At 40.0% G+C, this 25,623-nt stretch overlaps 1 protein-coding gene and 1 long non-coding RNA gene across 4 annotated transcripts in view; one reads left to right on the top strand and one right to left on the bottom strand.

Moving 5' to 3' along the window:
* On the bottom strand, nt 1–22,486 carry wee1 (WEE1 G2 checkpoint kinase). Of its 3 annotated transcripts, none has more exons than XM_078549178.1 (12): nt 21,889–22,486; nt 17,332–17,555; nt 12,289–12,358; nt 10,161–10,333; nt 9,578–9,699; nt 9,265–9,411; nt 6,466–6,564; nt 3,716–3,801; nt 2,228–2,398; nt 1,933–2,078; nt 700–863; nt 1–529 (listed from the first exon to the last, which is right to left on the bottom strand). In XM_078549178.1, exons 1-11 carry the CDS (start codon nt 22,348–22,350, stop codon nt 710–712), a joined length of 1,854 nt encoding a protein of 617 aa, XP_078405304.1. In that variant the 5' UTR covers nt 22,351–22,486; the 3' UTR covers nt 1–529; nt 700–709. The 3 variants fall into 3 exon arrangements, with proteins under 3 accessions (XP_078405304.1, XP_078405305.1, XP_078405303.1); XM_078549179.1 differs by having other exon boundaries at nt 12,289–12,346; nt 21,889–22,485; XM_078549177.1 differs by having other exon boundaries at nt 1–863.
* The window catches only part of LOC144684857 (uncharacterized), a 14,056-nt gene continuing 10,581 nt past the window's right edge, over nt 22,149–25,623 (top strand). The window contains exon 1 of the long non-coding RNA XR_013577576.1: nt 22,149–22,273. This is a non-coding gene — a long non-coding RNA (uncharacterized LOC144684857). The remainder of the gene's footprint in view (nt 22,274–25,623) is intronic.

Here is a 25,623-nt window from a genome sequence, read left to right on the forward strand (position 1 = left end):
TTACATTTACAAATGTACACAAATTTATTGGACAAGACAGTTAAATGACAAACCACAATTTACATTTAAAAAAAATACACAAAGTACAAACTGCAAAAACAAAGGTGCAAAGTATCCCTACAATGCACTAGCTTAATAAAAAAACCTGCTCCAAACAAGCAGTAAACAGTGAACAACTGTTATTTCATTTAATTCACATAATTAAAAAGTATTTTTCTCCAAAAAAGCCTATTTCTAGTACAGCAATGATTGTTTATAATGCTAACTGAATTTTACAGCAAGTGTACAATGACTAATATAGCAGCAATTTTTCCAAGACAAGTTCATCCATGGTATCTGCCATGGAACTCTCAATGTCCACAAAGTGCTCCCAGTACAATGTATAACATGGTTCAATTACATCCTCCAGATGTACACAACGTGAGTTGTAAACCTGAAACTAGTCAGATTTACAGAATTCATGGTGCATGAACCACTCAATAAAATGTCCCGATATTCCGATCTTTGTCCTCTTTATTCAAAATGGACACTAAAATCAAAAAATAAAAGTTAAGACCATAAAGGCAGCAGAAATGCAACAGCCTAACCGAGTTTTAGACACAAGGATATTCTCAATGGGTCCTACAGTTGTGTGGTAACTAAACTGGCAACAACTCAAAAAAATCCCCAGTTTAGAAAAAACAAAATCAGCTCATTCACCTCTAAGGTTTCAATATATTGTAAGGCTAACAGAACGGTTGATTTTTTTCCCAATGATCCTTGTACTTCTGTTACTTTGCATGGTAGACCTAGTTGTCATTCGGTCTGTGAACAACACTCTCTCTTCTGCTGCTGCTTTTGCCAGCTGTGCCTTCTTCAGTTCTCTGAAATAATAAAAAAGTTCATCATTTAAAGCAGCATCTCAAATCCAGCAGCTTTACAGAAAAGAACAAGTGTTCACAATTCCCTTTTTAGACAACAAATTGGCAGATCAATATCTTCAGACAAGGACAGATAGAAAATAACTCTGACACACCACTTAAAACAATCCATAAACAATTATCCTTCAACACAATGCAAAATAACTATAATGCTGCTCTAATTTCTACAAGTCATTAAAAAAAGTATTCATTTGTGCCTAAAATATCAGTTGCATTCCTATACTTCACTGTCCAATATAAAGTATCAAACTGAGGGAAGAGGGGAAGGGAGGGAGAAATATAAAAAAAAAAGCAAGAAAATACAGACATGGAAAAAAGAAAACAGGCCAATTTAAGAATAGTGAAGTTTGGGGTACGACAAAAAAGGTAATTTACTACTGGTACATATACATATGGCCTGGTTTGGGCAGGGCGTGGCAGGAAAAACTGTAAAAGAATGAGAATGCTTGAGAAAAAGCAAACCAGAGAAAAGCAGGATCAGAATCAGAACAGCAAAGGAAACTTGCAAAGAAAAAAAAAAAATGACCGAGCTTTGACATTTCTTTTCTATTCAGATCTGAACATGCATTTTCAGCAGGGATAGCAAATCAGGGACAGAAACCCTGCGCTGACTATAGGACTTGTACCCAGCACACAACTTAAAATAAGCCAATTCAACACACAGATTAATCCTCATACTTCTGATCTGCTTGGTTCAATTACACACAAACTTCCTGAATCATTGGAGAACTGAAACCATAAATTAAAATTCCCATTAATGATCAATATATTGATCAGTATTTCCAAATAGGGGACTGGTTCTGAATCAGAAAAGCAGGACACATTCCACATTTATGCTATAAAAGTATAGAGTAGTGATAAGATCTACAAATATGGATTACAGTTTTGATAGTTGAAACTATGTTAATCTATCCTTTTCTAGGCAACTTATATAATACTTTCTGCATATGGAGTGAATTCAAATGTCATGAAATACAGTTAGCTACCTATTATGGAGAAAAAAAAAACTTACTTTTGCAAAAGTGCGTTTTTGAACTTTTCTGCATTCAGTTCTAACCGAAGTTGATCTGCACTCTTCCTCGCAGTTGGAAGCAGCACTGAATGTCTGATTAAAGCACTTGCAGTAGGTCGTTTTTCTGGATCTGGATGGAGCATCAACTTTAAAAACAAAAAGTCTGAAGTAAGCATCCATTTTTCACAAGAGTGCAACTTAGACAAGCATCTCTTATTTAAAAATTCACCTTCCCAGCATAAAGCCATGAGACAAATCAGAATCCAAAAAATTGCTAGTTATACATCTTCCTTACTTTCAATAAATCCATAAATTCCTGAGAGTGTGTTTGTGGAATTGTGGGAAGCTTTCCACGGCGAATTTCATGCCATTTTTCCCCATTAGTTGGCAATGGCTCTGCGCCAGCAGCAGATATAACAGTGAGTGCAAGAGCAAAAATATCTGCTTTTAGCAAATGTCTATAATCCTGAAATAGAAACACAAAACATATGAAAAAACATTTGCACAGAAAAAGACTCAATTGGAAATGAGAGCAGAGTAAAAAGGAAAGATATGTGCAGTTAGAAACTATACACTAAAATATTAACTATCATTTAAATCTATCATGCTGATAGAACTCACTAAGACCCACCTGCACAATTCACCAATTCTCTGGGTGAAAAAGGAAAACAGCATACTAAACATACCAAATTGATCTAAGACAGAATTATTCATTACCTAAACTTACTGAATCATTGGAAACGGAAACCATGTATTTGAACTCTCATTTGTAATCAATATATTGATCAGTATTTCCAAATAAGATACCAGCTCTGAATCAGAAAAGTAGAAGTGGTAGAGAAACCCAGCTCCCTGGCCTACAAAAGAACATTAGAGAAAGTATGTGAATTGCCCATTTTGTCAGAACTATCTTCACACTGCTCTGCCTTCAAATAAAAAAGGGAAAAACAATCACATTACATTTATTTTGAAGACCAGAGATTTTTCAAGTTGTATTGAAAGTATGTCATGTAAAATATTTTGTAGCTCTCCTTATTTGCTCACGTGTTGGATTGTTTGGTTACTACAATAAATTAACGCAAACAACCTCCAATATAGAAGATTACAGCTAAAACCATCACTTTACATATGAAGGGAAAATTCAGTAGCAAAATAGCACCATTAGGTTAACAATGCAACATATGTACAAGGTGAATTAATACTACTAGACTCAATCTCACTTTCAAATATTGATGTTTACATGATATAGGATAACGAATTGAGAACTGCAACAGGGTCCATCGAGCAAATCAAAAAGCTATGATTAACTGAGTTTGTACAAAATCGACAAAAACAGCTTTGGCTGTTTACTCAACATTTCATGCAACTTCATTTGAACTGATGGAAGGGTTAGCCTCCTCAAATAAGCTTGGTAGTGTGAGTAGGTTATCAATTGTTCAGAGATCTCAAATCTACATAGCAGATATACCAAATAACATCTTCGCTGAACTCTCCCTCAAAAAAAATCTGGTGACAAGTGCTGGAAACTCTCATTTGTAATTGCATAATGAATTAAAAACATGTACATATTCTTATATGAAAGCAAAATACTGCAAATGCTGGAAATCTGAAACAAAAACAGAAAATGCTGGAAAAATTCATCAGGTCTAGCAGCATCTGTCGAGACAGAATCAGGGTTAACGTTGAGTCCACATGACCCTTTTTGATTAGGGGAGATGCAAGGGAAGTGATAATCTGTCAAATATATATTCTACAAATCTATTGCAACAAGCATAAACACTACCTCTTGCAGTACTTCATTGGCCAAGAAACGACTATCTCCCTCCTCGACATGAGGATTGGATACACGAGTAACATGTCCAAGGTCACCTGATTATAAAAATAAATGAATTACAAATCAAATTTAAATTTAGTCGTTTAGTAGTACAGAACTTGAGTATTTCTGAAAAAAAACTTTTTTGTCAAAGCTTTTTCATCAGGACAATACACAAGAATACCAATCTAAGGGAAACAACTAATGCATACAATATGAGAAGAGAGTGCTGATTGGTTGGCAAATGGACTCATTTGGTAAAGGGGTTGCAACGGAGAATGCACCAGTTAATAGTGACTGACAGTTAACCGTCAATCATTGTTTGAAATTTAAACGAGGCAGCTCGACTCAGATTGGTCATGGCATTGCCCTGAGGAATGAACCAACGAATGTTTGTCACTGAATTTTGTCTAGCTGAAACATGCACAGTTTGTACAGAACAGGGCCCTGTGTATTAACGTATGTATGTTCCAGTACATTCAAACGTGCAACACTGCAGGCCCAACTAAATCTTAAATAAGCTCAATTGAGAGATAGAACGTCTTTTTGTCTCGACGGCAGCACCGCTGGTGGCAAATACCACTTGTGTTGCAACTCCATAGTAGCTGTATTACTCAACTTTTTGATACACTTTTCTTTTATTCATTCATGGGGTGTGGGCTTTGCTGGCTGGGCCAGCATTTACTACCCATCCCGAGTTGCCCTTGAGAAGATGGTGGTGAACTGCCTTCTTGAACTGCGGCAGTCCATGTGGTGTAGGTACACCCAGTGCTGTTAGGAAAGGAGTTCCAGCATTTTGACCTAGTAACAGTGAAGGAACGGCGATATATTTCCAAGTCATGATGGTGAATGACCTGGAGGGGAACTTCCAGGTGGTGGTATTCCCATCTATCTGCTGCCCTTGTCCTTCTAGATGGTAGTGGTCATGGATTTGGAAGGTGCTGTCTAAGGGGCCTTGGTGAATTCCTGCAGTGCATCTTGTAGATGGTACACACTGCTGCTACTGTGCATCGGTGGTAGATGGAGCGAATGTTTGCAGATGTGGTGCCAATCAAGCGAGCTGCTTTGTCCTGGACGGTGTCAAGCTTCTTGAGTGTTGTGCGAGCTGCACTCATCCAGGCAAGCGATGAGTATTCCATCACACTCCTGACTTGTGCCTTGTAGATGGTGGACAGGCTTTGAGGAGTTATTCGTCGCAGGATTCCTAGCCTCTGACCTGGTCTTCTAGCCACAGCATTGATATAGTTAGTCCAGTTCAGTTTCTGGTCAATGATAACCCCCCAGGATGTTGATAGTGGGAGATTCAGTGATGGCGATGCAATTGAATGTCATGGGGTGATGGTTAGATTCCCTTTTATTGGAGATGGTCATTGCCTGGTGCGAATGTTACTTGCCACTTGTTAGCCTAAACCTGGATATTGTTCAGGTCTTGCTGAATTTGGACACAGACTGCTTCAGTATCTGAAGAATCACGAATGGTGCTGAACATTGTGCAATCATCAGCAAACATCCCCACTTCTGATCGCATGATGGAAGGAAGATCATTGATGAAGCAGCTGAGGATGGTTGGGCCGAGGATACTACCCTGAGGAACTCCTGCAGTGATGTCCTGGAGCTGAGATGACTGACCTCCAACAGCCATCTTCCTTTGTCCTAGGTATGACTCCAACCAGTGGAGAGTTTTCCCCGATTCCCATTGACTCCAGTTTTGCTAGGGCTCCTTGATGCCACCTTGCACGAGCGGTATTAGCCATTAACAAATGAGTAATGTGAAAATATGAATTTCATAGCCAGTGTGATGCTAGGCGCGTAGACCATATGTCCCAGACTGGCAGATCATAACGAATAGCATGCCTTTTCTATTGTTCATAGCAGGCAAGTTACAGACCCTACCCCACCAGCCCATGCTTGCAGAACTCAAAACAGTGTCCAGCATTAGAAGTGATTCCACAATTGGACAACATTTGCTAAATAATCCTCAGTGCACTAAGAATTATGCTGACAGCCAATTTAAGATAGTCAGGTTCGCAGCATGGCTCATTTGCATGTACTGGAGGTTACATATATTAATACAGGGCCCTGTTCTTCGCAGGCAAAGGGCATGTACACACATTGCACCTGTTTCAGCTAAAGAAAACAAGTGACAGCCATTTGCTGGTTCACTCCTCAGTCAAGCTGCCTGGTTTAAATTTCAAACAATGCTTGGCAGTTATCTAATGCACCACAGCAAAACTCTACCGGAGATCCGCCTGCCAACCAATCAGTACTCGCTTCTCAGTATAAACTTATTGTTTCCATTACATGGTATTCTTGCAAATTGTTCCAAGTGCAAGACAAAGCTTTAACAAAAGAGTCTTTTTCCAGCAATCCTCAAATTTAAATTTGTAGAACTCATAGCCCAGATTCTTTGAAAGAGCTGCCCAAAGAATCCCACTCTCTCACTGCTTCAACATAGTCCTGTAAATCTTTCCTTTTCAAATATAGACTTGAAATTCCCCTTGAAAATACTACTGAATCTGCTTCCAACAACCCTCCAGGCAGGACACTGCAGATTATAATTTGCTGAGTAAGAACAATTATTCATCATCTGCCTCTGGTTCTTTTGCTAATCACTGTAAATCTCTGCTCTGTAGTTACTGCCCTACACATCAGTGGAAAGAGCTTCTCTTGATTCAAAATCCCCAACTTATCAAAAGAAGTTACTAAGCAACAGATTATACCTATTTTGTATACAATATTTGTTGACAATATGTTGTCATCATCATCCATCTCATCTGCTGCCGAATTAGTAACAAATTTTTTGGATATAAAAATGTTACCTGAAAATAAAAGGATAAGCAATATTAACATACAGGCCATTAAGAACAGATATTTCAGAAGCTGAACAATCCGTACAGATGTATACATCTCTTCTGATCCAACCAGAAGATTGCCAATAAGAGGAACCAAGTACCTCTTTTGAAAGGGACACCACTAAAATACTGTAACAAATACTAAAAGCTTTAAAAGGGAATTTACCTAAATCAGATTAAAGTGATATTCCCATGGGTGATGTACTCAAATCTTCCCTGGATGCATAAGGCCTGAAGCGTACCAACAGACACCATGTGCTCCTTCTCAACACAGCTGGAAACGGAAGTAGCCCCAAGACAGAGTCAAATTGAACAGCCCTCACCACTCCCGCTGGTTACCTGCTGCCTTGGACCTGTTGGTGCCCACCTCATCTGGGTTCAGCAGCAGCCCCAGGAGGAGGCCCTCCACTCTCCTCCATACTGGGTGGCCAAAGATCAAGAATGTGGGGCTGAAGTGCAACCAGAAATTGAGGAGCAGCCCCCTCAGATAATGGAAAAGGGGCTGCACTGCACACATCTTACATAGAAATACAAAATTCCCCCAGGCCACAGAAATATATAACTGCATTCCCAATTAGATTTCTTCAAAAGACAAAACAGGATTGGTGGACAGCAGAAGGCCCCTGGTCTTTTGTGAGTTATCTGATCTCAGCTGGGGCACTAGGATGTTCCCTTGTTTTTTTTGGGGGGGGGGAGGGGAGGGGGGAGATTGTCTGGAGGAGAACACACAATCAGAATAATTGTCCTCATCCAGCAGAGGTCACTTGGTAGGAGCACATGTCATAATTTGATAAGGTTCAGTGCAGATATGAGACTTTCCATGGTTAAATAGCCAGCCAACATTCACACCTGACCTCAGATGACGAATGGGCATTTGAGGAGGATACTGGAAATCACCCACAGCCTTGGAAACGTACTTAAGCAGGAGTTGACACTTCTTGAATGGAAGAACATTGATGCTAAAATATAAAAACATTAAAAGCAAACAAGTCTAGAATCAATCCCTGGAGCAATTTAGGGCTCAAATGTATGCTACTTAACTCAACTGCATATAGCTTTAGAAATAGAGGCACAGGTTACAGTAAGGAAAGTTATGATGAACCTTTATAAAAGACTCAACTGAAGCACTGTCAAATTCTGGGCACCACACTTTAGGAAGAGCCTAAAGGCTTAGAAAGGATGCAGAAAAGGGTATGGAAATGGCTTCAGGAATGAGTAACTTCAGTTTCATTGAGAGATTGGAATAGTTGGGCCTGAAGAAAAGGTTCAGAGCACATTTGATAGTTTTCAAAATCATGACAGGTCCAGACAAAGTAGATAAGGAGAAACTGTTTCTATTGGAAATAATGTTGAGAACCAGAGGACAGAGGTATCATGTGCTAGCAAAAGAACAATGACATGAAGAATTTTCTTTTATATACGTGCAAGTGACTTTGATCTGGGATACACAAAGTGATGGAGACAGATTAAAAATTGTGGCTTTTAAAGGGAATTGTATAAACACCTGAAGGGAAAAAATGAAGGGAAGGGCTGCAACATTGGAAAATACTATGCTAACAGGCCCTGGCCCTTGACTAGGGATTGCACCAAGTCAACGTTTGCAAGAATCAATTGACAAGGCCCGAGTCTTCCTTCCCCTCCCTAGGAAAGCTGCAAGTGATAGTTGAGGACACAAGGCCCAGGCATTTGTTTATCTAACATTTGGTCTGGAGCTGGTTACTGCATCCTGTGCGCTGTTTGTTTCTCCCCTCTGATCTGTCAGTTTCTCTCTCCTCTCCCACCCCCCACCCCCGAAAAATCATTATTAATCTACATTTTTCCCATCTTAATTGACAAGTGGGAATTAAGACAGGTTTTTGACCTACAATGGGTAGGGAGGAAAGTTGAGTTAAGGTCACAATTAGATCAGCCATGATGGCGGAGCAGAATTGATAGGCTGAGTGGCCTACTCCTATTTCTTATGAAAAACCATAAGTGGAATTTTTAAATGAACAAGGTATGAGGTTTTTGCTGCGATTTATAAACACCACTTTGGTTCTTAAATTTTCAGACTTCCTGATCCTTGAAGAACTATGGTCAACTTACACAAGGTAAATGAAAAAAAATACACTTTTAGGCAAAGTACTGGGTGACTTACATGAGTATATATAATACATAGCACCTGTAACATAATAAAACATCTCAAATTGCTTGATATCCATATCAGATGATATCAGGACAAGGAACAAAAAACTTGGTAAAAAAAACAGGTTTTAAGAAGTGTTTTGAAGGATGAAAGAAGAGGTTCCATAACTCAAAGCCTAGAGAGTTAAGGCATGGCCACCAATGATGCAGCAGTGAAAATTGGGGATGTGGAAGAGACCATTGAGGGATTGGATAAGATAGATGAGAACCATATATGAAATGTTGCTGGACAAGGAGTTAATGTAGGTTAGCGATCCCTGTGGGGTGTTGGGGGCGCTGTGGTAGTTGGTGTTCAAATACATGTAGCAGTTTTAATAAACTCAGGTTTATGCCTATCTAGCTCTCCAAAAAAGGTAACAGAAATTCTGTAAAATTGTACTTTGCCATTTTCCTCCTTTATTTATAGGCAAGTGAGTTAAATGTGGATACAAATTGTAGTAAAGCATGGACTTACTAAAAATATCAAGGGATCTAGGTACTTACTTGGCTTTATATCCATATGCACTAGGGACATACTGTGAATATATTTTAGTCCCCGAGCAACTTGTAATAGAAGGTCTCTTAGTTCTGGTTCATTAAAATACTGTTGGTTCTTGTAATTTTCGGCTATTGCGTCCGATAGGCTTCCACCTTTCAAAACAAAATGTAAAATGTTCTTGTTTGGAATGTCCCAATTTAATAGAAGCTTAACTTACAATTGATTTAAGTTTTCTTGCATGTAAACAGGCACATTTTCTTCAGTACTAAATTATTCATCTAAGTTAACATGATATTTTAATTTAAAAAAAAGACTTACCATTACAGTACTCATTTTGTATGAGCATATGGTCATCTTCAGCCCAGGCTGAATAATAACGAACTACATGGGTGTGCTGTCCCAGCACTGCATGTGCGTAGACTTCCCTTAGAGCATTCTGTCTGTGGAAAAAGAATTAGCGCCATCAAAATAGCAAATCCGGGAAATATACAGTATTGCAGTCAGCATCAGTAAAGAGGGAAAAAAAGGATAGATTATGGTGTTCCAGGTATTTATCTTTCATGCAGCTGAAGACCAAGATAAACAAACATTTAGAAAGGTGAGAAAAAGGAGATACATTTATGGATCATTAGTTTTCTTCATGGCAGTAAGAATTCCTCAAAAATCAACATAAAAATCCAATACCATCAAATGTTAAATGAAATGTTAAAATGATTAAAACACTGACGGAAAAAGTTCAGCAGCACTCAAGAAAAGGGGGAAATTAACCAGAGTGGGGATTCTCCTTTTTTCTTGTTTGAGAAGCTTGGTATCAGAACAAATCTAGGTAAATGTAAATTTTTTTGCTAAATAGGCAGAGTTGCCACAAATTTTGAACTACACAAACATTTATGTTACTTACTCATCAACTGAACCTGCTAATGGTTTCTTTGAGCGTTTTATTGCATAAATACAACCATCAAGTCTCTTCACGCACTTAAAAACCGAGCCAAACTCTCCAGATCCAATCTTCTCCAATTCATGAAATTCTGTTGTATATCGTGACTTCATATTACTTTCAGTGATTGGGATTCTCTATTTTAAAAAAGTATGGAATAAAACAAAAGCAAGAAACTTCAGAAATATTGTACTACTCTGGTAGCAAATGAGCAATAGTCAGGCTAAACTCAACTGGATTACTGCTTACTGTGTAAATGAAGTGAAAACTGTTGAAGCATCTATGTATGGTTGATTCTAAAGATGTGGCAATATCAATACAAATCCAATCTTGACCTAAATTTCTAATCTACACGCGTCAATCTTTTCTGATACTAACTTAGAAACTTAAATTGGCTCACAATTGAGATTAGGCATCAACTTCAGCATGAATATTTAAGGTTTTAATTTGTCAATTATGAATTGTTGCATTTATTTCAAATCAAATGCAAGACACTTCAGTGAAATACAAATCAAAAGTTATGTTTATGTATTTTGAGAATCACTTTAAATTCTTTGACCAGATTTCACAATACGAAGTTTTGGACACAGCACTGCAGCTTGACTCGAACAAAGTTTTCCAACACTGTATAATTTTCACTCCCCAAAATTGCATAGGCATTTGAAACAACACATACATAAGAAATATGAGCAGGAGTAGACTATTCGGCCCCTCAATCCTGCTCTGCAATTGAGTAAGATCATCGCTGATCTGCGCCAGGCCTCAATTCCTCTTTTGTGCCAGCTCCTCATAGCCCTCAAATATCTCAAAAATCTACCTACCTCCTCTTTAAATACTTTCAGTGATCTAGCCTCCACAAGTCTCTGGGATAGAGAGTTCCAGACATTCGCTACCTTCAGAGAAGAAATTCCTTCCCAACTCAATTTTAAATGAGTGTCCACTTATTCTGTAACTATGTCCCCTAGTTCAAGATTCCCCCATTAGTGGAAACATCTTCTCAACACCCACCCTGTCAAGCCCCCTCAGAATCTTGTACGTTTCAATAAGATCACCCCTCATTCTTCTAAACGCTAATGAATAAAAGCCTAACCAATTTAGCTGTTCTTGATAAGTCAACTCCTTCATCCCAGGAAATCTGTAGTGCACATTTTTTGGAGAGTCTCTCTATTTAAATAATAGTCTGCCTTTTGATTCTTCCTACCAAAGTGCATGACCTCACATTTTCCTACATTAAACTTCATCTGCCAAGTTTGCGCTAAGTTCAAGAACAAGGAGTCAGTGTCTCAGGATATAGGATAGGCCATTAAAAAAAAAAATTCATTCATGGGATGCAGGGCATCACTGGCTAGGCCAGCATTTATTGCCCATCACTAAATGCCCTCTGAACAAGGGCAATTAAGAGTCACATGTAGGCCGGAATAGATAAGGACGACAGATTTCCTTTCCTAAAGGGCATTAGTGAGCCAGATGGGTTTTTACAACAATCGGCAATGGTTTCATGGTCATTAGACCTTCTAACGAATTCAAATTTCACCATCTGTAGTGGGATTCAAACCCGGAGCATTTCCCTGGGTCTCTGGATTACTAGTCCAGTGAAAATATCATACGCCATTGCCTCCACCCAGGGAGATGAGGAGAAACTTCATCACTTGGAGGGCAGTGAACCTGTGGAATTCTCTACCACAGAAGGCTTTGGAGGCCAAGCCACTGAATATATTCGAGGAAGAAAGAGATAGATTTCTGGACTCTAAATGTGTCTAGGGGTATGAGAAGAGAGTGGGAGTATGGCATTGAGATAGAGGATCAGTCATGATCATACTGAATGGCAGAGCAGGCTCAAAGGGCCGAATGGCCTACTGCTCCTATTTTCTACGTTTCTACGTAATCATAACAAAACATATCATCACAGGCTGTCACACGGACTGCACTGTCTCCTGATCATGTAATAGCAGTGCCTTTTCTGTTTTTTAAAAAAATTGTCCAGCAGCTACACCATCGCTACTATGTGCTGACTGAACTTTAAAACAACAATTTTTGAGAGTTACTGAACTTACACATAGTATGATACATCTATTACACATTTCACTGTTACCTTTGCTGGCCGAATGCTTTCATCATCAAGTTCCCCATCACTTCCGTCCATCATATCTCTGCATGGAAACCTAAAACAATTAGGTTTTAACCCAGAACCATCCAGAAATTTATAATACAAGCATGATTATCATGAACAATAAAATAAAGAAGGAGGCTATGTGTAGCATAAACCTGAAATAAGCTTTGTTCTGTATATGCTGTAAAATGTGTATAGTACACATAAATCACTCGTCATTGTTGAAGCCATTTTTTTGGAATGGTGCAAAAATGCAGGAATTTCACCTCCCCTCATTATCTGGTCATTATTACACTTGTTTGTGGGAGCTTGCTCTGCACAAATTAGCTGCCACATTTCCTATATTACAACAATTGACTATGCTTCAATAATACTTCACTGGCTGTAAAGTGTTTCAAGACATCCCGTGGTCATGAAGATCACTATATAAAGACAAGTTTTAATATTTTCATTATCAGTGGTTCAAAGATATGCAACTCTGACTAGGTTATCACATTCTATCCACATCAAGACAGCTTCTACCTACACAACCCCATCTACCGCCATCCCTACCTCATCATATTCATGTTTTTGTCACCTTGTCTCAATTTCTCCAAAATCTCCCTCTATTCAAAAATTCATACTCACTTGAAACTCCATTCCCTCCCCCATGCAACCAGATTGATTAGTGTGGCTGAGGAGGGTTTAAATTGACAGGGTGGGGGGAGCTTGCGCATGAGCATGCAGAAGCAGAAAAGAAGATTAAGGTATATAATGAAGTGAGACTGTTGGATAATGCTAGAAAAGGAAGTGGTACCACATCAGATAGGAATGAACTAATAATTAGAGAATAAAAAAACAGGGTAAAAGTGCATGCACGTAAATGCACAAAGTGTGATGAATAAGATTGGTAAGCTACAAGCAGAAATAGCTATACGGGATCATGTAGGGGCAGTTACAGAAACATGGAGTGAGGACTGGGTGCTAAATATTCAAGGATACAAAAAGTGTTCAGAAAAGAAAAATGGGAGGTGGTAAATACTGATTTGAGGGCATTGTGGCGTTGGAAAAAGAGTGGAGGCCCTGGGGTGCAGGGGTGGTGGTGATAAGGACAGAATCCATTTGGTTAGAATTGAAATGCAAAAATCACACTATTGTGGGTATTCTATAGGCCTCCAAAGAATGCACCACAGGTACGGAAGCAAACTTGCAGGGAAAACTCAAACGTGCAAGAACTAAAGAGAGTGCTGGCATTAGAGAACTTTAATTGCTCAACTATCGATTGGGATCCCGTTACAGTAAAGGGCAAGGAAAAATTTCTAAAATGTGTTCAGGACAACTTCCACCAAAAAAGGAAGGCGGCATTGTTGGAACTGGTGCTGGGGAATGAGGTGGGCCAAAAGTCTGTGGGTGAGAATTTGGTTGAGAGCATTTATTGTTATGATAAGGTTTAAACTAGCAATACAAACGAGCAAGGGACAATCTACAGTATAATATTCAAATTGGAAGAGGGTTAATTTCAATGGGATGAAATGGATCTAGCCAGGGTAAAACAAAACCAAAGACTAACACGAAACTGTAACCAAAAAAAGGGTAATCTTTAAGTAACAAATGTTTCGGTTACGTTCAAAAAGGGAGAAAATTATGGGAACCAAAGCCAGGGCTCCTTGCTTGGCGAAGAAAAGAGAGAATATGATGAAACAAAAGAAAAGGCGGTATGATGTATGTCAGGTGAATTCTTCAAGCAAATAAGGGGAAGAGAAAAAGACGACTGACAAAGAGAGAATGGGAATAGAATGGCAGTGAACAAGAAGGGAGCCCAAGAATCTTCTACCGGCACGCAAATAGTAAGCAGGTAGTTAGTTAGGGGGGGGCTTATTAGGGGCAAAAGGGGTGATTTATGTTTAGAAGTACAAGGCAAGGCTAAAATACTTAAGTACTTTGCACCAGCGTTTACTAATGAAGAGAATGCTGGCAATGTCAGTAAGTAGAGACGGGAGAGGAAATGGATGGGGTGAAAATTGGTAGCCAGTCTTTCCAGTACATTCTCCCTATACTTAAGAATAAATAAGTCATCTGGTCCAGGTGGCTTGCATCCAAAGTTGCTAAGGGAATTGGGAGCTGAGATAGTGGAAGGGCTTGCCATAATCTTCCCTAGAAACAGGCAGAGGTACCAGATGATTAAGCGTGCCAAACGTGACATCATTGTTCAAGGTCTAAGGACATTCCTATTAACTGCAGTCACTTCCAAAATCAGTGATGGGTAGGATTTAAGAAACAATCTGGGAGAAAAAAAAAATCACCAGGCACTTGGAGAGATTTTAGATGATTAAGGAGAGCCAGCACAAATTTGTAAAAGGCAGATCATGCTTGACTAATCTAATTGAATTTTGTGATAAGTAACAGGAAAAAGGTTGAAGGGAATTCAATGGATGTCGTCTGTATGGATTTCAAGAAAGCATTCGATAAAGTCCATAAAGGCTGAAAATTGAGGTTAATGAAATATTGTAGGACCAGGTGTTAGGTTGGATTTTTTTTAAAAATCGGCTTAAGAACAAACAACTGAGTGATAGTAAACGGTTGCTTTACAGGCTTCAGAATGGTAGGAAGGTGTTCCCCAAGGTTCAATGTTAGGTCCACTGTTTTATTCGATATTTACAAATGACTTGGAACTTTGCCCATCACAGTAAATTCTCTTTCCCATCTCCACTTTTACCAACATTTGAGCAGCACCCTCTTCATTAGTAAATGATATAATATTTAACATACTAAAGTATTCTAAGCCTTGCCTTGCACTTTAATTGACTGCGATACCAGATAGGCTAGCAGAATGGGCAGCCACAGTAACAGATGGAATTTAGTAGAGAGAAGTGAGGGGTGATGCATTTGGCAGAAGGGAGAGGCAATATAGACTTAAATGGCTTGTTCAAGAGTGTTCAGGGACAGGGAGACCTGGGGCTTATGTGCACAGATTGTTGAAGGTGGCAAGTCATATTTGAAATAGTTAGCAAAGCATGTGGGAACTTGGGCTTCATAAACAGAGATATTGAGTACAAAAACAAAAGTTACGCTGAACCTTTATAAAGTTCTAGTTATGGCCTAACCAGAGTATCGCATCCAGCTCTGGTCACCACACTTTATGGAGGCTGCAAGAATCCTTAAGAGGGTGCAGAGGAGATTTACCAGATGGTTCCAGGGACAAGGGAATCTCAATTACAAGGTTAGTTTGGAGAAGCTGGGGTTGTGCTCCTTGGAGCAAAGGAGATTTGAGAGGTGTACAAGTTAATGACAGGTTTAGGTAAGGTACAATAAGAAAAGCTGCTCTCGTTAGCTGATTGTACAGGATTAAGGGAGACAGATTTAAGATTTTGGGCAAGCGATGCAAGGAGAATGTGAGGAAGAATTTTTATATACACAGTAATGATGTGAAACGCACTACCTATGGAGGGTGGCGGAAACAGAAATGAACAAAAATTTCAAAAGGAAATTGGAAGTGCACATAAAGGAAATAAACTAGCAGGACTAGAAGGATACAGCAAGGGAATGGAACTGATTGGATTATTCTAGTGAGTCGGCATGGATGCAATGAGCTTAATGGCCTCCTCTGTGCCAAAATGACTCCATGACCTTTAAAGCCAGCTGAAAACCCATCCCGTCACCCCCAGAACCGAGCATTTGCCAACTCCAACATTAGTTTCTCCTCACTTTTGCCTTTAAAATAACTTGGGATGTTTTCCTATGCTAAAAGCTTTACATAAATGTATTATTGCTTCATATAAATGGAATAAGTTTTGCACAAAGGTCTATTTATCCCATGATGGATTATGTAATTTATCATACACAGGTCACAAATTCTATTGTATCTAAGACATTCCTCCTCATTAAAAGATCACTTGCCATCTTGATGTTCTCTAGTCTCTCTCCATGTCACTAGTCATCTAACAGGCCTGACCTCCCCAGTTCTCCAGACTCAGCATTGATGCTCTGCTCCATGATTAGCCTGACTCTGGCAGTAGCTGTCTAATTCTAGCAATTAATCTCACTTGTTAATGTGGAAACTGGATCCAACGTTAAGATTAGAACAAGTCTCTGCACAAAGTCCAGGGAAAACTTGGGGACAGCTGCGAGCCACTAACTGAAAAACTGAGGCTTTTAGGGGAGTTCAAAATTTAGGGATTTGGACAGAGCAGATGATGTCCACTAGGTCGAAGGTCAGTGACCAGAGGACAGATTTAAGATAAAAGCACCCCACTCCCCACGATAGATTTAAAATAATTGACGAAAAAGCCCTGGAGAATTCAAAAAGTTATGATCTGGAATGCATTGACTGAAAGGGTAGTGAGAGCAGATTCATATCTAATTTCAAAATTGAAATGGAGATAAACTCAAAAATGGAAAATTTGCAGGGCTACGGGTGGGGGGGGGGTGTGTGTGTGTGGAGGGGAGAGAAACTAATTGGTTAGCACTTTCCAAGAGCTAGCACAATCATGATGGGCCTCCTTCTATGACTTCACCAATGCCACAGGCACTATAAATTATTTTAAATGGGAAAGCCTATTTTCTTTAAAAGAAAGGAGTGGCAGACAGTACAAAAATTCAACAGCAAGAGACATTAAGTTAACTGAGAAAATGAGGGGGGAAAAATAGAAAAATAATTGAAGTGGAGAACAATTGGAATCAAGTGCAGAACAGTTAAAAAAACATGCATTTGAGCATCAACACAAGAGGTAACTACTGAGTGCATTAAAAGTGCTTTAAAAATCAATTTAGCAAATATAAAATGCCACTTAAGATGTCATAGCCAAGCAAAACAGAATGTTGAACTGATCATATCAACTAGCCTTATATTTTTACATCTAAAATATCTGTTAACAGTTTTATATCAAGAGATAACATTAGGCAATAATGTTTAAATTCACTTTGAACAGAAGGTCATGGCAGGTAAAATAGTTTCTGAATCTTGAGAATTTCAGATGCGCAAAATCTAGAAGTTGCAATTTACCACAGTTGTATTAAATCATAACTGGAAAACAGCTCAATATGTACCCATCCCAATATGTCCTCTTCCTCCTTCGGCACTGTGCAGACGAAGAATGGATGTACATGGAGTCTGGAGTGAAGGGGTTAATGTTGACATGTGGGGGTTTATTCCTGTTGTAATCGCATGGCATTCTCTCAGACTGCTCAACATTCCTGAAGAGGGGCCCTCCCCGGCGTCTTACTGAGCTGGAACTCAGGAAACTCCTAACCCTTGCTTTGGACAGCAAACTCTGAAAACACAAACATGAAATACATTATTATCCTTACTTTAACTCATCAGCAACTATAGGTTTTGACCATGTTCTAATTATTAAAATGTTAAGTTTTTTGCTTGGCTCAGTTGAGAGCATTCAATTAAATTGAGTGTTATGGACATTGTAGACATTAAATAGAAGCCTGCTTGGGTAGCCCCACATCACGCAGTCCTACTGGAAAAACTGGCTGCTTTTGGTCTTCTGGGCAATATGGCACTATTGCACCGAGAGATTATCTGGTCCTTTAATAACTTTATATGGGACCTTTTACAAGATGCACTGCAAGAATTCACCAAGGCTCCTTAGACAGCACCTTCCAAACCCATGACCACTACCATCTAGAAGGACAAGGGCAGCTGAACACCACCACCTGGAAGTTCCCCTCCAAGTCACTCACCATCCTGACTTGGAAATATACCGAGGCTCCTTCACTGTCGCTGGTCAAAATCCCGGAACTCCATTCCTAACAGCACTCGGTGTACTTACACCACATGGACTGCAGCAGATCAAGAAAGCAGCTCACCACCACCTTCTCAAGGGCAACTAGGGATGGGCAATAAATGCTGGCCCAGCCAGCGAAGCCCACAGCCCGTGAACGAATAAAACAAAAACCTTGCTGTACGAAAACTGGCTGTCATTTGTGTTTACATGAGTGCCAGCAGTTCAAAAGAATTGCACTGGCTTTTGGGACATCTCTGGGGCGAAGAAAACGCAAATTTGTAACGTTACCGTAAATGTTTTAAATTTTAAAAATCCATTCCAAGTGTTAACAGAATGCGTACACACTGTCGTGAAAAGTAACGTTACGTAAATGCCAAATTCTAGATTCCAAACAAACCTTAGTCATTAGCACCAACATTATGTATAAACATTAACACGTCATGTGCAAAAGTTCCACAAGCGGCTAGAAAGTTGCTCAATGAGTCAAGCAAATATAGAAAGAAACCCGCCCTTTCTATAAAAGAAAAATAAAAGGGGAACCGGTCGATTACCAATGCGTATGAACACGCCAAGACGAAAGCATCAAGTTAAAAAATGAAATAGTCCAACCAACTGTATAATACAAAGATTTGCTCTACCGTAATTCACACACTAGCTCTCAAATTGCTTGTAGTGTGCAAGCGCAATCCTTACTTAACAGCGCCGCCAAATAAACATTTGACTTGCTGCTTCTTCAGCAGTGTAAATCTATGTGGAACAGAGCAACAAGTCTGTACACGTACATTGTCTGACCGACAGTGGTGCGCGCAACTTCAGGCTTGGGAGAAAAGAACAAAATTGGATTCAATGGTGGAATATGTAAAACTACCAGCTACTTAAAAGAAACCACAAGGTTACAGTTACGGAGTTATAGCAGTAGCACAGTCTTCTCTTTCAATGATTTCAAATTGCAAAGGCAAAGCAATTTAGGATTAGCAATTACCCAGTCCCACATATCGACTTCAGAACTGAATGGTCCTATTAAAATTCCGAATCACAGTAGATAAGAAAACTCGACCGTGGAATTAACACAGAAGCAGTGGGAAGAAGGTTAAGAATATTAGATAAAACGTTTGGTCAGTCTTTGGGGTTCTAAGCAACCGTCCTCTTAAATAGGCATATACAAGGTTCTTACTTATAAACCGTATGTTCCTTAACATACGAGTTAGGAGCAGTACGCCACTCGGCCCCTCTGCCATTCAATAAAGTCATGGCTGATCTAATCTCAACTTCACATTCCTGCCTACAACCTGGTCACTCCATTGCGTATCAAGAATCTATCTACCCCTGTCTTAAAGTTATTCAAGAGCTGCCACTCAACCACCTGGAAGAGAATTCCAAAGTTTCACAACCCTCAGGAAAAAATCCTCATCCATGTCTCAAATGGGCAACCCTTATTTTGAAAGAGTGACCCAGAGTTCTTGATTCTCCCACAAGAGGAAACATCCTCTCCATATCCACCCTGTCATGTCTGCTCAGGGTCTAACATTTCAATCAAGTCGTCTCTTACTCTTCTAAACTCCAGCAGATACAAACTTAGTCTGTCCAGCCTTTCATCATAAGACAACCTGCCCATTCCAGGTATTAACCTAGTAAACTTCTCTGAACTTCTTCCTGTTTGCTTTGGCAGACATCAGAGGAAGCTCCTTAAAGATAAAATAATCTTTGGTAATTTGAGGGACTGCTGGCAGGTTTATGATAATTTAAAGGATACTAAAGAGCATAGACTGATTGGCTATGTTTTACTTTTAAATATATATATATAAAAAAAACTATAACAGGTCAAATTCAATGTTCCAGTAGGCAACAATAAGTCAGCTAAAATTAAAATATTTATGATAATTGCCTAAAACAAAAAGATAACTTAACTCTGGATGCATAACTACATCAATTTATAATCACTATAGCCACTTTTCCCATATTAATATATGCCTAAAATATACATGATTTAAAACAAATTGGCTTAAAAGGTCTTGGACCCAAAACATTAACACTTTTCTCTCTCCATAGATGATGTGAGACTATGTATTTCCCATTTTTATTTAATATAAAAAGGCTAACTTCTAGTACGAAGCTCTCGAATTCCAAAAACTTCTCCACCTCTTAGGACAGATGAACAAATGCTTGGTCAAACATCTTGCCATGGCTTGGTGTCACAAATTTTTATCTGATAATGCTCCTGTGAAGTATCTTGAGATGTTTTATTATATTGAACATCCTATATAAATCTAGATGGCTTTTGTAGAAATGAAATTTTACTTGCATTCACCACCAAATCACAACATTCTCCCATCTCACCCCATCTAATACATGATTATAAAGCCAGAGAGTGATATCAGTTAATCAATCTCACATGTTATGGCATACTGCCTTCATCTGTGAATTTAGACAGCAACTACTGGCAGGTTATTTGACTGCAAGGGGACTCATGGTCAAACCCAATCCCAAACTGCACTGTCTAAACATACCACTCCAAAAAGTACTGAGATTTCTACTGGAATGTGAACCCAATGTCATTTTTCTGCTTTCCACCCCCATAACCAGGTGCTCTCAATTGTAACTACCAGATTAAGATTAGCTAACTCAATACTAAATTGACACCAGATTTGGGATATTCCTGGGCTACATTCCTCAGTATCTGATGTACAAATCAACTGGAAATTTATGGATACCATAATTTCATAGAAATTTAAGTAATTCAAATATTTCAATTTTGAGATGGCAGCAAATCACAAACAGTTTAGTTACCTAATCTGTTTTTATAAAAAAATGCATTTACATTGTGATCCAAAACAAATGTGGATGTGGGCCTTCGGAAATTGTGCAAATACACATCCAAATAATATGAAATCACCAATCAGGTAGAAAATCTACCATAAACTTTTGTGCCTTATGTTACTGACTGTAACAGCAGTTAAGCATAACCCTCCAAAACACTAATGCATTCTGCCTTCCCCAAGATTGATTATTTGCTATTGAAAGCAAATTAATTCTAACTGTAGCATAAAACCACCAAAACAAGATTACTCCAGAGGCAAAAATGCTCTTTCAACATTTAAAGATCCTGACATATCTTGATTTTCCATTTTAATTTGCAACAAATGTTCAAAACTAAAACAGCTGACAGGAGTCCCTTATTCCAAATGGTTGCATGTGACCTTATGGGACAACCATTTACTTGATATCTAGCTTCATCACTTGCCAAAGTAATAGTATATGTTATGTTGCTGTTGGGCACCTTTGCCAATATTGCCTGATAACCCAATAGGAATAGAAGCAATCCAAAACCCTGACAACTTGATTATGTTATATTATCCAGTTAGCTTGAGGTTAATGGAAAAAAAATGTTCAAACTTCATATATAGTTCCTGATGCTTCATGCAGCCCACAAAAACAAAAGCTTGGCTACTATAATGGTCTACTACTGATCAGAAAAGCTATAAACTCAAAACTTTGGTCTGATGCCACACCATCACCTTTCCATTTCTACAGCCACAACACACTTGTGCATTTACACAAGAAAATTCTGCCAAAAAAGAAAAAGCACGAATATCAAACTTTCTTCAGCAAAGAAAGGCGTACATCTGTTAAGTGATTGGCAGGGGGCATTTTAAAACACTGCCCCTGGGTTTGATAAATAGACCCCACCCACTTCTCAACTGCTAATATATTAAGTACAAACTTTTAAAACATAGAATATCCCATTTTACACCTGGGCTGGGCAACTGGATCGCACACTGGTAAAATAGGATTATTAAAGCTCTGGTACTAGGGGAAAATGTTTGAACGCTTGCAGCTCATGCCGGGGTCACATACAGTGTGCTCTCACCTTGGGGGTGTGCGGGGTATCGAAGAGTCGCAGTTTTCGGAGTGTTTTATGAGGTGGTGTATCGGGGCAGTCCGGGATAGGGGAGCTGCACTCCTCCTGCTCTCCGCCCTCTCGGATCGGGGAGCTGCATTCTTCCCTCTCGCCGCTTTCCCGGATCGGGGAACTGGAGGATTCCTCCAGGTCCCGGCGCTCCCGGTAATGGCCCCGGGATTTCAGCGGGGACGGGCTGCTCACGAAGCCGTCCTCCCAGCTCAGGTTCCCCAGCTCCTCGTCGCACTGGCCGAGCTCGGCGCCCCCGCCGTACTTGCGTTCGGGGTCCGGCGACTCTTGGAAGGCCGAGTCCTCGGTGCTGTTGCCGCCGTCCTCCTCGTCGCTGGTCGCGAAGGTGAGCTTCTGTACCGGGAAGGTTAAGGCAGGAGTGGGGCTGGTACCGGCCTTCAGGCACACTCGGCGGAAACTCATGGCCGGAAGAAAACGCAAAGCCAGTGTAAACCAGAAAACTGGGGGCAGCCCGGTCCTCGCTCAGCCCCCTCCCCTCTCCTGGCCCTCACTCCGCTCCCTCTCCTCTCTCGGCTATCACTCCGCCCCCCTCTCCTCTCCTGGCCCTCACTCCGCCCCCCTCTCCTCTCTCGGCCCTCACTCCGCTCCCTCTTTTCCTCACCCTGCCCTCACTCAGCCCCTCTCCGCTCCGCTGTCCGTTGCTCCGCGCGCACACCCCACAACACAGCAACTTTCCCGCGACCGTTAGTCACGTGTCCATTTTACACCAATAGCGAGCGCTATCCCCGTTTTCAAAAACACGGTCACAAGACCTGAGGTGGCCCAGTTGCGCGCGCACTCTCGCCGTTCGCGTCATTTTCGCGCCAAACTCTCCCTGACCTCATTTAATCTTTCCTCTGCCCCTCCCCCACTGGGTTATTAGACATGCTGGTTCCAGGGCTTTATTTTGCCGAATTCTGAAACATATTTTTAAAAAAGCTTTTTCTACATTAGCAATCAATGTAGTTTTTAATCAAATCAAACTAGGTTTATATTGTATTTTGTTTTAGCACGTTTCATTTTAAAGCATCCACTGAATAGGGCACTTGATCAGATTAAATATGATAAACCTAATCAAGAGCTAATTGACAAAGCTTACTGCATATTGTTTCAAAGTTAATCAAATATTGGTTTGTCTGTGATTTTATATTCTCATTTATGTCCTAACCTTATCAACACACTTGTCATTTGCAAATAAATCATCTTTATTTCCAAACAATGAACTCAGTGATGGTGAATTGTGTTTGAGACTGGATAATCCCTTGCTAAACATTAAATCAAAAGAAATGTTAACATTGTGTAACTGAACCCTGGGACATAAACTTCTGACGACATCTCAACATAGACTTTCTTTTATATAGCGTCTAAAGCAGAGAAACTGATCCATGCCACTGGTTGATAGTCCACAGAAGCCTCCTCCCACTCTAATTACTTCTTCACATCCTACCATTATCCTTGTACACTCTTCTCTCTAATCAAGCATCCCCTTAAAATACAGTGCCAACTCTCCAGGATTGTCCTGGAGTGACCAGGAATTGAAGATTAATCTCCATGGAAAATACTACAGCAAGCAACCCAGAGGTAAAACTTAGAGCTATAAAGAAAATTTTGTTTCTTTTCCATTTTCTTTGAACACTTTCACTTCTTAGCTATAAAAATATGGAGATGAGGCAAAAGGCTGTTTCATTGACTCTAAAACCGAATCAATCGCTAAACCAATTAGCTAACAAGGTCTTTGCTTCCTTTCCAATTTTTGTGGGAAGGCAGTGCTTGTGGAAGATGGATGGATGGCAGTACTGTGGCGTCAAAGGTGAGATCAAGGTAGAAGGTCAGGTGATGAATACATCCAACCAGAGTTGGCAACCCTACCTTAAATACATTATTGCTGTCTGCTTTATTCACTCCATATGGCAGCAAATTCAACATTTTCACCACTCCCTGTTTAAAGAAATTCCCCTCTTTTTTGATCTATTAGCAGCTACTTCATATTGATTTCCCGTTATTCTGGGCTGCAAGTGGAAACAGTTTATCTATGTCCATCCCATCAAACCTCTTAATTATTTTACTGACCTCTAACAGATCTCTTCTTAGTCTTGTCATTTCCAGAGAAAAGATCCTCATCCTGCTCACAATTTCTGAATAGTTTCATTTTGCTATGACATTATATAACTGAACCACAGTGGGATAAAATAATTTTTTGACGATGTCTCAATTCTGGTAACCTCCTATCTCTCACTTACATGCTGATCCTCAGTGATATCATCCAGAAACACATCAGCTTCCACATGGACTCTGGCAAAAACCCAACTTTACCTCACCACCACCTCTTTTGACCCCAGCACTGCTGGTGCATTCATCTGACATTCAGTCCTGGATCACTAGAAATTTCCTCCAATTAAATAATGAAAGTCCTAAACCATGGTCTACATGCGCAACACACACTCTGTTCCCGAGCCACTGAATCCATCCCTCTCCCTGGCCACCTTCTGAGTTGAATTAGACCATTTGCTACCTTAGCATCTGAGTTAATCCTGGCGTCCAAGTTAATCAGAAGTGGGGATGGTCACTGATGATCGCACAATGTTCAGCCCCATTCATGACTCCTCAGGTACTGAAGCAGTCCATGTCCAAATGCAGCAAGACCTGGACAATATCCAGGCTTGGGCTGACAAGTGGCAAGTAACATTTGCGCCACATGAGTGCCAGGCAATGACCATCTCCAACAAGAGAGAATCTAACCATCGCCCCTTGACATTCAATGGCACTAACATTGCTGAGTCCCCCACTATCAACATCCTGGGGGTTACCATTGACCAGAAACTGAACTAGACCAGCCATATAAATAGTGTGGCTACAAGAGCAGGTCAGAGGCTAGGAATCCTGCATTGAGTAACTCACTGTAACAGAAACGGAAACAGAAATACCTGGAAAAACTCAGCAGGTCTGGCAGCATCGGCGGAGAAGAGCACAGTTGACGTTTCGAGTCCTCATGACCCTTCAACAGAACTAAGTAAAAATAGGAAAGGGGTGAAATATAAGCTGGTTTAAGGGGGGCGGGGGGGGGGCGGTGGGGGTGCGGGGTTGTTAGGACAAGCAGACAGTAATAGGTGGAGATAACCAAAAGATGTCACAGACAAAAGGACAAAGAGGTGTTGAAGGTGGTGATATTATCTAAAGGAATGTGCTTTTTAAGAGCAGAAAGCAGGACAGACAAGGTACAGATAGCTCTAGTGGGGGTGGGGTGAAATAATACTAAAAGGGCATAAAAGGTAGAGATAAACAATGGGTGGAAATACATTTAAAAATAATGGAAATAGGTGGGAAAAGAAAAATCTATATAAATTATTGGAAAAAACAAAAAGGAGGGGGAAGAAACGGAAAGAGGGTGGGGATGGAGGAGAGAGTTCAAGATCTTAAATTCTTGAACTCAATATTCAGTCCGGAAGGCTGTAAAGTGCCTAGTCGGAAGATGAGGTGCTGTTCCTCCAGTTTGCGTTGAGCTTCACTGGAACAAGAAGGCAGCTCACCACCACTTTCTCAAGGGCAATTAGGGATGGACAATAAATACTGGCCAAGCTAGTGACACCCACATCCCATGAATGAATTAAAAAAATCCAGAGACAAGTTTCCAGCCCAATATGCACCAAGACTGACTAATTCTACTTCAGTAACACTACTTACTTCTGCCCGTTCCTC

This window comes from Cetorhinus maximus, chromosome 9 (assembly GCF_964194155.1).
Source record: "Cetorhinus maximus chromosome 9, sCetMax3.hap1.1, whole genome shotgun sequence".
Lineage (NCBI taxonomy): Eukaryota > Metazoa > Chordata > Chondrichthyes > Lamniformes > Cetorhinidae > Cetorhinus > Cetorhinus maximus.

Coding starts and splice junctions, on each gene's coding strand:
- wee1 (XM_078549178.1), bottom strand. CDS start 22,350: ATGAGTTTCCGCCGAGTGTGCCTGAAGGCCGGTACCAGCCCCACTCCT. Junction 9,412..9,577: donor ACAAAATGAGTACTGTAATG/GTAAGTCTTTTT, acceptor TTGTTTTGAAAG/GTGGAAGCCTATCGGACGCA. Junction 864..1,932: donor AAAAACGCACTTTTGCAAAA/GTAAGTTTTTTT, acceptor TTATTATTTCAG/AGAACTGAAGAAGGCACAGC.